This window comes from Phalacrocorax aristotelis, chromosome 6 (genome assembly GCF_949628215.1).
Source record: "Phalacrocorax aristotelis chromosome 6, bGulAri2.1, whole genome shotgun sequence".
Taxonomy (NCBI): domain Eukaryota; kingdom Metazoa; phylum Chordata; class Aves; order Suliformes; family Phalacrocoracidae; genus Phalacrocorax; species Phalacrocorax aristotelis.
The window spans coordinates 21,239,612-21,251,937 of record NC_134281.1 but is presented as its reverse complement, the minus strand read 5'-3'; the positions used below and the strand labels follow the sequence as shown (position 1 = coordinate 21,251,937).

The 12,326-nt window shown below is 41.0% G+C and overlaps 1 protein-coding gene across 5 annotated transcripts in view; it reads right to left on the bottom strand.

The window, feature by feature from the left end:
• Positions 1-8,393, bottom strand: part of IPPK (inositol-pentakisphosphate 2-kinase) — a 44,804-nt gene extending 36,411 nt beyond the window's left edge. For 2 of the 5 annotated variants that reach the window (XM_075096558.1, XM_075096556.1), the window contains exons 1-2: positions 8,234-8,393; positions 7,591-7,716 (exon numbers count right to left, since the gene is read on the bottom strand). In XM_075096558.1, the coding sequence (XP_074952659.1) occupies positions 7,591-7,716; positions 8,234-8,314 (207 nt within the window). In that variant the 5' untranslated portion in view covers positions 8,315-8,393. Of the gene's footprint in view, positions 1-495; positions 584-7,590; positions 7,717-8,233 lie in introns of those variants that run through there. The other 3 variants (XM_075096559.1, XM_075096557.1, XM_075096562.1) reach the window with 3 other exon arrangements.
• Positions 8,394-12,326: the final 3,933 nt, after the last annotated feature.

Below are 12,326 nucleotides of genomic sequence, written 5' to 3'. Positions count from 1 at the left end.
AGAGGAAGTTTAGCAATTGCTCACATGAAATGCAAGGAAGCATTCAAAAATCACAATACTCTTATTTAGCATAGGAGTCCCTTAAGAACAATCTTTTTATTTCTTTACATGAATAAAGAATTTCTGACATAGCACCTGGCTTGATGCTTTTCAATATATTAAACCATTATTGGAAAGCAAACACTACCACAATACTTGTTTTCTTTATCAAAGAGCTCACAGCTTGCATCAGACTTCAGGTATTCAATTCCACTTTTTTTCTGCTTGCTTATGATCTAGATTCCCGTGATAGTTAAGCGCTAACTCAGGTTTCGCTTCATAACTACGCTTTGTGTAACTTTACAATATGAAGATGGTACCAATTCCAAGAGAATTTTATGATTGCACTAGCCATGAGTGAGAAGGAAATGTTTGCCCTTCAGCTAAGCCACCTAATCACAGCATCTGAAACGGTATCAAGTGATATGCCCACAGGTACTAGGATGAAACACATACCAGAGTGAGAACAGAATGAATAAACCCGTTGATGCCTGGCCCTCAGCACATAGTCTGGGTAAGATGGTAGATGTCCCGGACACCCTACCTATTAAAAACAAGCAAGAAATAAATCCAGTCTTTAACATTTAAAAGCGTATCAAATACATCATCCATCTCATACAGGTGAGTTATACCAACAAGAACACGGAAACATGTACCGAGCTTCCTTCCTTTAAGCTGCTCACTTCTGCTACGTTGGGGAAACAAGGCATTTCAGGAAATATTTATAAGGAGGGGAGGAAATAAGAAGTCAAAACAGTAAGAGGGATTAGAATGAAGTTAAGTAATAAAACAGAGAGTTAGAACAATTTAGTAATTCCAAGCATCCTAAACACCTCAGCTAGAAGAAACCTAAGCAAGTCTTGGGCAACTGTTCAATAGAATGCAGCATCTCTGTCCCTTCCCAAACAAAACCAGGAGGTCAGAACACGGTTATTGCATATCTCAAAAATAATATACTGAGGCAAAGAAAACACCCACTGAAAGGCTGGCATTGAGGGAAGAACCAAAAGAGTGAATAAAACAGGCTATTAGACTGACCACTCCTATATAGCTTCTGGGTTGGCCAAGTTACTTCCACCAAAGCAACCAGCCCACTACTGCTGCCAACTGAGGGAAGATACACATGCAGCACAGAAAAGACAAAGTGTAGTCTTATGAACTACACCATTTACCAAACACTTATAACAGGAAAAAAAAAAGCTTTTTAGATATCGACTTGACTGTGAAAAGAAACCCATTCGAGTTTGAGCGAGCACCCAAACAGAAAAAACTAGATGATTTTTAATCAAGGCTACCTCCTGAGCTTGCCTGCAAAACCGGAGTTCGTTTTACATTTTCATTGCACATAGCCTTCAGCATTCTCAGAAGTCACTCAGAAAAAGAAAAAGCAAACAAACAAAAAAAAGCCATAAAGTGGAGTTTGAATTTCAAGAGAAAGTCATCAGAGGACAAGTCTGCTCCAGCACTCTATTATTAGTGAAATAAGAAGACACCTCTGAAAAAACATATTCTGGCCAGAGGAGAGTGGTGTTGCTGCTGCTACAGTTAAAGTATCACTGCTGTATTACATTGTAGTACTAGACCTAAGATTTGCAGTGTTTCTGTCTCCCATCTCCTTCCACACACATGCTGTGTTTTCCCACCTACAGAACCTAAGGCACTAATATGATAACAGAAGTTTTAGTTGCTGACTTTCTGTGCTTTCTCCTCTCTTCGTTCAGCCCCACCACTTTCCCTTTCACCTTATGGAAGATACTACTACACTACACTGCATTCAGAGCATCCTTTCGACGCAGATATCCAGTAAAGCCAAAGAAAAAGTAAATTTAACTACACTAGTGCAATATCGAATTAAAATTCTATATAGTTGTTGATTCAAGCTGCTGACTTTTGGGGGGGGTCAAAAAAGGCTTTGCAGCTAATCCACAGAACTGGAAGTGCTTCCAACTTTTAATTCTTCATTTATAGTAAAAGCTTTGTAGATTGTACTCAAGTAGAGTTAGCCCAATTAGCTATGACATTTGCAATCACAGGTTAGCCAAAGAACCAAAACCAAAACTTTTTTTCCAGTGACCACAGATGTGTATTTAAATATCAGTTAACCAAGGTTAAGGCAAGGAAGCATACAGTTTCACACAGTTGCCAGAAAGGGTCCCGAATTCCAACTCAAACTGTGATTGCCTCCTGTTCCTAAAAACTTGTTGTTTACAGCAAGGCAGGCATCTCTTCCTTTCTTTTCCACCGACGACATACCCTGATCACATACTTGGCTTTTCAACTGTTTTTTATAGCTGCTTGCTTCAGTAAATCTGGGCAGAAGCTCCTCTACTTGCTTACAATAAGTAAATCAATAATGGTGTGGGGGGAGTGGGGGGAAGCCATTACAACTAGGAAATATAGAACAAAGCAATATATTACATTTAGGCAACCACCTGTTTTCTTGTCCTTTTCCTAAGTAGGCAAAGGGTATGCAGGTGGGGTTTTTTTGCTAGGCAATGTTTAGGTATGCATACCCCAAAGGAATACAATGCTGGAGAAATCCGGTCAAAGAAATGCCCTACAAACTAGCAAAATGGCAGAAGAGGTTTTAATGCCCCTTAATACCCACTGAAGTTCATGCTGGAATCAAGATCCAACTCATTCACATATAAGTTTTGCTTCCTCCAGAAAATTCTACAGAACCAGATGAAAAACTCCTCCCTATATTACATCACATAGCCTTGGTAAATCTTTTGGATACATTTAGAGCATGAAATCCATCAGAAATAAGAATTTGCATAGGTTTGGAATTTAAATAGAAGAATCTCCTCAAGGATACAAAAATGTTTAAGTTCAAGTCTTACGAAAACTGTATGTTTCCCATTAGTCAAAATAAAAATCAATAAATAGAAATTGCATCCTGCCTTTTCTGATAATTGCTTACTGTGAAAGAACCAAGACACCATAATTTAGCCATATTTTAAATCAGAGAAATATTCAGAGAAGGCCATTGTTAATAAGCTATTGTAAACTTGCAAGGAACTAGTTTTTTCAGTATTTCTCCCCTACCTGAAGACTCTTTTCACTCAGGAATCAGCAGTCTGTTCCATATTTCCTTGAAATCAAGGAAATATATTTCAAGATGTTCACAGATGTTAATTCACTATTCCTCAGACATTAAGGAAAAAACCAAACAGAACACAACTGAACAAAAAACAGAATAAAATCCACTTTATAGTCAGGGATCTGGGATTTCTCATTAACAACTCAGAAGTTTTGGGGGCTATACTTTACTTACACTAATTTCAACAGGACAAAAAATTCAGCCAACTGCACACAATAAAAAAAAAAACAATGGAAGAAGAAACAGGACACACAGGTGTTTGAACTTGTACAGAACAACATAATCAGAAAAAGTGCCCCAAGACAACTCTCTTACCAAAACTGCAATTAATAATCAGCATCATTCTCTTTCTGCCAAACAAGACCAAATAGGAAAGCTGCAGCTAGCTAGTAATTCTGACCATAAGCTTTTCACTCTTTCAGCAAAAACCCGTGTCTTCAACATACAATCTTGTCAATGATCCTCTCTCAAAGTAAGCTTATTACGACAAAATTTTCCACTAAGAGTAATTTGCCATTTGTCAGCACTGTGATAGCCTCCATCTTTACCCATATGTCTTGAAGGAAAAAAAAAATCAGAGAAGAGCCAGATATTATTCACTTACTACAGGCACCACCTTTGGGAATCTTCTGCAGGTTTGGTTCAGACTTTACTCCTTCACCCAGTCTCCTTAGCTCTGCCTCATTTACCTTCTCTGTCTACCATCCCACTCCCTTTTCTATTTCCTAAGCTTACATATGCTCTGAGACAGTTTACATATTTACTAATTAAGTCCCATACCAAAACCCAAGGATATCTGTTAGAGCTGCAAGTGCTCCAAGACAAGTAGTAGTTCATTACTATCAATCAAGGCATCTGAGGACACAAACCACAACCTTTTGCAAGCACACGCCAAGGTTCCTCTGGACCATCTCACTGAATAAAAAACAAGCTGGGAAAAAACCCTCCTCTTCTCTTGTACCACCTCCCAGCAGTCACCCTGAAACACAAGCTTAATGTTCAAACATATTTTAAAATTAAGCATTTGGTTAAAAATAAGTAGAAATCAACTGCAGCAACACACAGGAGGAATGTACATACCCTATCTCATAAAGCAAAAACTGGAGATTGCAAGCACATGTTTCAACAGTGAAAGGAAATACGAGTCATTATTTCTAGAGGTGCTTATGCTACTTTCTACAAATATCTCCTGAAGCCTTTTGAAATGAAGTGTTAAGTGTCTCTGTAAGAGCAAACAACTGATTAAAACACAGAACTACAAATGAGGATTAGCAGCTCACTTCTGAAAAACCTAGATAGTCAACAGACACAAGAAGATTACTCTCCTAGAGCAGTTCCTCTGAACCCTCTCTACTGCTCAAGAGCAGAGAGGAGGAGGGAAAGCGTGGTTTATCCCTCTTTTTAAGTCAGAAGCCACACTAAATGTGGAAGGAGTGACACTATTAAAAACACAGGGAGTAAGAAGCATCCTTTCTAAACTGCCTGGCTTTCTGTGACAGTGCTTGGTTCAGGTTTTGTAGAGCTGTATCTGTACTGCAGCACTTCATGCATCTCTGAAATGGCAATTAGAAGTAACTAGACAATTCACTGGATGGTGGGAAGGGTGGCAAGTGAGTAATTTGATGAGGATACTATGATTCAATCAAATATTCAAAACTGTGGCCTATGGACAAGGATCATACAGACACTGCCTGAATGAACTTGCAGTTTTTCTGTACTTCAGACTGATCTTTCCGACCGTCTCAAGCACTGTCTTCAGGAACCAGAGTTGCCAGTTGTATTTCTCGCTAAAATCATGAGAGGAAAGCTGTCTTTGTTCATTTTCTACCAGAAGTATTTCAGCAGGCTCCAAGACACAAAGGCTTTTTGACCACAATTCAGTTTCAATTTAGATTAACTTAATCACAGCTGCAACAAAAACCAACAGGAAAAGCTTTATCTACAGAGAAATTTGCACCATGATATTGTTATGTCTTCCAGACTTTTAGATTCATCAGAACTTAAACTTTAGAAAGCCACGAAAGCAGAAGTTTGAGTGTGCACCAAGCAACCATGCAGCTCCAGAGATAACAATGGTAACTGGAAATGCTCGGCACAGGCATTCCATCTTTAGTCATCAAATCACTTTCTAAATGCTAGAGAACTAATTAAAGTAACTCTGTAGAACTACCACTGTAAGAAGAGACATCTTGATTGGACCAAGGCCTGCCTAAGTCATCTTTTCTTAACTGCATGAATAAGGAACAAAGGTGCGCTTGCAGTGATTTCAGCCACTAGTTTCAGTACAGCATTCCGCAGGCTGTAGCAGCACAGGCACGGAGGGAAACTTTAGTCACTGTTGCATTCTGCAGGATTAATAACTAGGAAGAAGAAACAGCACATCAAGCAGTACTTTACAACACTTTCGCCTGAACAACAGAGCATGTTCCACAAAATGCCAACGTCTGACTGTCAGACAAACCTTTGTCTATGTGCCACCATTCAAAGGCACTGGAAAAAAAGGTTGCATGTTTTTGCCTGCATCTAGGGCTTATCAGCTCATTGGTAGCAGAGCTATTTATTGGGCATGTGACTTTCCTATGACCAAGTTTTTAATTTTGGTACTGTACTAACTCTGGATTAACAGTGCATTACATTCATGTCTTAAAGAGAAAGATACAGGGAATCAAGCAAACCAAAGAAATAAGCATAGCCTTAAACATGCAGGAACACCAAGAACTGATGATGCACACCTTGTTCCTCTTACCCTTCACCCCCAAACCAGCCACACTCCACACAACCAAGAACAAGAGCACCCACCCAGGCTGCCTGCTCACCCTAGCCCAAACACCCTGTGCTTGATACGTGAGCTTGCACAGTACCTGTTAGCAGTGCTTTGAAGAGCGGTCCAGAGGGCAGGAGTTGAAACAAAACTCCCTAGATCTTACTTTATAAAGGGCAAAGAAGCTCATGGCCTTTTCTCCAGGAGGACAGGGATAATTTTTTATTATATTTTATTGTTTCGCGTTTTTTTAGAACTTCATAGATCTTCCAGAAGAAGCATCTTCTGGATCAGAGATCAGAGAGGTTCAGACCTACAGAGATAGGGACAAGCTTCCTCCTCGCATTCCAGAATGCCATACACATCAAAAGAGAGGACATGGAAACAAGCAGCACACACACAGTTCCACCCTGGCCTCTCACAACCCTGGCACTTGTATCTGAGCATCCCTTCACATCTTCCTTGCTGCAAGCAAATCGCTGTCCCTCCCGCTACCATTTATACACAAAAAACATGAACTGAAGAGACATGGAACGAAGCAAGGAGAGCTAAAATTAAATTCACTTAGTTATGCTGCTGTTCTGTTCACACAAACCTGAGAATGACTTGACATCAGATCACAAGAACAATGATTAATCATGCAAGTATAGCCTGTTTATAAGAGGCAGAAAGTAACAATTAACATCTAAACAGTATTTTATACACTGCAATTTTACAAGAGTGCACCATCAGTAGGCACAAAGCCCTAAGACAGCAGCTTTACTGGTTCAAAACTGTCTACAAAGGAAAAATCATACCTATTCCACTTTTACTTTCTTAAAGTTTTAGCATCTTATTAAAAAGAGAACTGACACACTCAGCAACTATCCTGACTCTCTGGCAAACTCCCTCACTTTCCAGGTCTTTAAAGATATCACAATTACATCACTATTAATCCATTATGTATTCTCATCTCTATCATTCAGTGACTAAGTATTTTTTAAACTGTCTTTCTCAAAGCTAAAAGTTAGACAGGAAACAAAATCATGCACTTTCTTCTTGTAACAAAAATATATTTTAAAAAATATTTTATATAAAGCAAGAGAAGGAAGAAACAAGAGCCACAAGAGTGCTCCTCCTTACATTTGGAGAGCACTGTAAGATTTCCAGCATTTTCTCAGACTTGATATATGTTAACATTTTTTATACCTAGTTTATGCTTATAATCCGGAACACAGACATCAAAAAAAACTAGTATTTTCAGCCATTCATTTAGACATTATGAAGAAAATAATTCTCAGAATTTGACTCTTATTATAGATTTTTTCCACATAAAGCCTACATTTTATCATTTCGGCTTTACTGGTTTTAGATCTATGAAGTATCAAGAGCTTTCTGTGGCAAATCCATACCAGAATTTAAGCTGAAATACAAACATATTTTTAAGACCATAAAAATAGCCACGAGTACATTTTAGAAAAAGAATAAACTCTTTTATGGGACACGTGTCCCAATATATTAAGTAAATAATACGCATACAAGTAGGCAAGAATTCAGTAACAGCAGCCAATGTGCTTTTTAACTGACATAGTCTGCTTGATTGGATTTAGCTTCATTTAATTGTTACTGCTCACCAAAACGTTGGATCTATTTTCCTCCTTTTTTTTTTTTTAACAATAAAATAAAAAGAACCCCAATCAAAACATACCCCAAGAGTAAACGGCCACTCGGGGGTGAAGTGACTGCCCCCGTTCACGCTGAGGTCTACGGCCAAGCCAGAAACCGAAATTACATCCCGGAGTCCCGGATCAGCGCCGCAGCGAGAATTCGAACCCTTGTACAGAAAACGAGCCAGTGACAAAAGGACAAACGCTCCTTCCCTGCATCTCCCGCTCCCTGACGCCGACACGACCACAGCGTCGCAGGGGATCAGGCCGGATTTAGGACTTTTCCCCACAACTCCCGCTCCCAGACGGCAGCTGCCCAGTCACCAGCTGCCCGCCCGCCCACCGCCCCTGCCGGACCCGGGCGAGGCGTGAGGGAAAGTGCCCGCTGCCCTCTCCCGCAGGACGGCACACACTCGCCCCCGCGGCACTCGCGACCGGGCGGGAAACTCCTTTTGGGGGGGGAAAGGGGAAAAGGAGAGGCAGGCGGCCGCTCCCGCCGGCGGAGACCCGAGCTCCTGGAGGCACGGTAAGACTCAGCTGGACACGAGGCCTGGTCCGCTCCGGGTCCTCCCGGCGGCCTGTGGAGACCCGGGCGCGGCCCCGGCGGGGAGGGGGAGGGGCGCCCGCGCGCCGCCGGCCGTTACCCATCGCAGCCCACCCCACCACGCGCGCGCACACACACACCTGGCAGTGAGAAACGACGAGGCTCTGGTTGCCTTCCCCGTGGTACTTCCATTCATTCTCATCCATCTTCTCCACTTCCATGCCCGGCCCGCCGCCGCCGCGCCCCGTGGGGACGGTGCCTGCCGCCGGCCCGCCGCGCTCACCCCTCCCCCATCGCGGCTGCGCACCGCCCCACCGCAGGAAGTCCCGCCCTCCGCCGGGAGAAGGGGAGGCCGCGCCCCATCGCTCCAGGCGGCCATCTTAGCGCCGGGCAGCTCCGCCCGCCGCCGTCATTGAGCGGGGCAGGAAGTCAGGGCGGCAGCGGAGGCGGGGGGCGCAGGAAGCCCCTTCCCTTCGTTTAGTGTCGGCAGAGCCGCGGGATAGGCCACTCGGGCGCCTCTTCCACAGCGAGAACCCCGGCCGACCGCTGCCCGCCTCGGGCATCCGCTCCGGGGCCTGGCCCGGCCTGCCTCATGCTGCCACCCTGGGGCCGGTTTTCGGGGCCACTGAGCAAAACCGGCGGCGGGGGGAGAAAAGCATCTTCCTCCCGAAGCGGCGACCTGGGCCCGAAATGCGTTTTCTGCACCCATTTGTTGGTTGCCCAGATAACGTATTCAGAAAGCAGACGGTAGAAAATGAGTTTGCACCTGTAACAAAGGTTATTCAGATGATCAAACACTTAAGAGAAAAAAAAAAAAACCAGTTTTACCTTTGGGGGTTTTGTTTCCTGCTAAGGCTGTTTCTAAGGTTACAGACTTTTATATAAAAGAGCAGCAACTCACGTTTGCTGGTGTAGTTGCTGTGTCCTGAATAACTTTGTGCTTCAGTACACCAGGTCTTTCAAATAGAGATGTTACAAGCATAAACATGAAAATACACATTATTTAAAAAATTAAAACGGTAAGCTATTTTTCTCACCGTTACCATCATAGTTCAGTATAGTTTGGCAAAGTGCGTCAGTACACACATCTATATCTGAATACACAAATAACATTCAGTAAGTTTAATACAGATTACCTAAATATCCAAATTCCCTATCACAAATACAGGATTCAATTCTAGATCCCTTAATGCAGTCAATTTATGAGTTTTGACTACAAACAGCAAAACATATCCTTCAGTCACCATTTTAAAATCATCACTAAGGGCACTCTGAAATTCCCCTTTCCTTCTTTCTCCCTTTACAAGGTGTTCTGTGACAGTAGCCAAGTGACACATCACAAGTGACACAACACTTGCAAGTTTTCCTTTGTATAACAAGCGTTTGTGTAATTTGGATAGTAGCCAAATTTGACTCTGTATTACAGTCTTAAAGCAAAGAAAATTATGCCCTTTTTTTTTTAAAGGAGAAAGGAGATGCACCTAGGCAGCTGAAAATAAAACCTGCATAAATCTGCAATGAGTCATTGATCCTTTTTTTAAATGCGTGGTGCTGTAACAAATAATTTCTAATCTGACTAAAACTGAAAAAAATGGATGTTAAAAACAATTTAGACTTTCTTTTTGCTAAAATACCAATTGATAAGCATTTAGCTTTTCCTTTTCATTTAATGTTATCCTCTATGCACCTACATGAAAAAGGAAATGTAAATCCCTGCTCCTTTGGCCATTTAATAAAGACAAAAGTAATGACAGAGGGATGTTTAAAGTATGTTTCTGTCACCTTCTGTGTTTGCAAAGTTTCTTTATGTTGTGTGACAACAAATGGATATATAAAACATAGAAGAATTTACCATACTACTCTGACTTACCGAAAGCGTTATAAAGAAGTTTCACTCAGGACTATGGGTAAGAATGTGGTATTTATGATGCTTACATTAAAAATTAACTGTTCTTTAGAGAAATAGTATGTGGAAACTTACTATGTGTCCTGGTTTTGGCTGGGATAGAGCTACCTACCTCCCAGGAGGGAGTGAGCAAGCAGCTGTGTAGTGTTTAGTAGTTGGCTGGAGTTAAACCACAAGACTAGGCTTACATGGAGAAATACAAAAGTAAATAATACCAATATATTATCTTGCAATAGCAGAACTAATTTGTCTCAGTTTTAAAAGGAACTCTAGTATAGCAAGTTGATTAGTTTTCTATTATTTCATACTTCTAAAAATCTACATCCGCAGAAGAAAAAAATAGAGGTTCTAGGCAGAAGGGTAAACACACTGAGAACACCCAAGTTTTAACAGTCCCCCTTTCTAGGAGGTCACTTCCCCTCTTCGCCTTTTCCTCCAGCATTCTGTGGTGCAGAACTACTACTTGGGCACATTGTGGGGGTGTTCTGAAAACACATTGGTAAAACTTGGAAACTGGAGGGACAAAAGCCTATTAGCGTATCATTTCTCTCTGCATTATCAGTTTTTAAATATTACTCACTTCAGGTATTATCTACAGCATGCTTGAACTGAAATATATTAAGCTCTTGTACCATTAATGACATGGAAGTATTGCTTAACTGGAACTCCACCAACATGGCTATGTCTAACTACAACTTCTGTAGACATACCTGGATTAGTTTTAATTAGGTACCATGAGGACTGCCAACACATTGCTCAGTGACCTTCCAAACCCATCTGAAGATCTCAGCAGATGACATGGTATTTTTGTATGTAAATAACGTAACTTAAAACTGCATCAGGAATGCATAAGGTAATCACACCTTCAGTTCTACAGCTCTACCTTAATGCCCTCACCATTTTTATTTTTTTTTGTGTGTGTAACAAGAGGGAGTCAGGAGAGCACCACAGGCCTGACACACATTTTTCTTTCTCTGGGTCCTGTAACTGCATTGGGTGGCTATGCTTTATGTCACAGTCCTGTTGCTGGGGTCTTTTCAGCATTGGGGACAGATTTGCAACTTAAAATTAGAAAATTGCCATCCTGTCTCTTTACATGAAGATGACAGACAACAATACATTAACCAATATAAAAATTCTTCCCACCCTATCTTCTATCATCCCATGCCTGTAGTTTTTGCTTGTTTTTAAATGGCATTTCAGCTATGGCACTGACTTCACATCTTCAGTTTATTCACACCAGCTTCCCTGGGTCACGCCTGCTATACAGACCATGGCTGTGCCAAAGCCCACCAAAACATGATTCCCCTCCCAGCTTCAGCTTTAAACCTTTGCTGTGTCCTTTTCCCAGGCATGCCCCAGAGCTACAAACACTGGACTCTCACATAGGCTATCTTTTACAACTTGTAAGTTTACCAGGAAATGAGAATGAAATGGTAAAACAGTTCACATTCACTTTGAGGAGGGGGAAAAAAAGTATCAGGCAAGTATTTCTTGTTAACATTCTGATGGCTATAAAAAGTTGATTAAATCAGATATGATGAAAAAAATAGCATTACTTGAGACTCATGATAAAATTGGGTGCCAATAATACAAAGGTCTTTTAAGCTTGTGAGAAAGATTTTTGTGATAATAGCTACATCTTAGTTCTCCAGGTTCCTAAATTGAAAGGCTTCTATGAAAGAAAGGATATTTTGTTCTTTATGAAAAGAGTAAGCATGTCAAAAAAGACCCTATCCTGGGACCTAGAAATGTCTGCTGGAGAAATTAGGTTTAAAAATCACAAATTCAAGGCAGTGAGTCCAAGAATATTGAATAGACGTGATAATATGACAATGAAATTGTGCTACAACATACTATTACTATTTTTTTAAACTACCATTTTCAGTTTTCAAAAGATGCAATTATAATGTTTAAATAAAACAGAGTTTTATATTATTATCCTCAGACCATCAAAAATGGAGTACACTTATGTAACTCACACCTCATTAAAATTTTAAAGCTTTGCCTTTTTTCTGTTATCAGGATGATGCCACTGCTCCATGCCACAGTTTTTTCTCAAACCCATGGTTTATCTGCGCAGTTTCATACACATACTAGAGATGCAGGGAATCTCATGCTCCAGCTGTCATTTCACCATCTCAGACTAACTGAGAAACACTGAACCAACAAACAAAAAAAAGATTAGAATAGGACTAGAGTGTGCCATTTGATGGCTTTTTTTAGAAAGCATATATGGTACTTCGAACCACAATAAAATATTTTAGAACCTATGTATGTCAATGGCTTCAGGAGCAGTAAGTAGCAAGAAAGGTGACTTAAAGTCA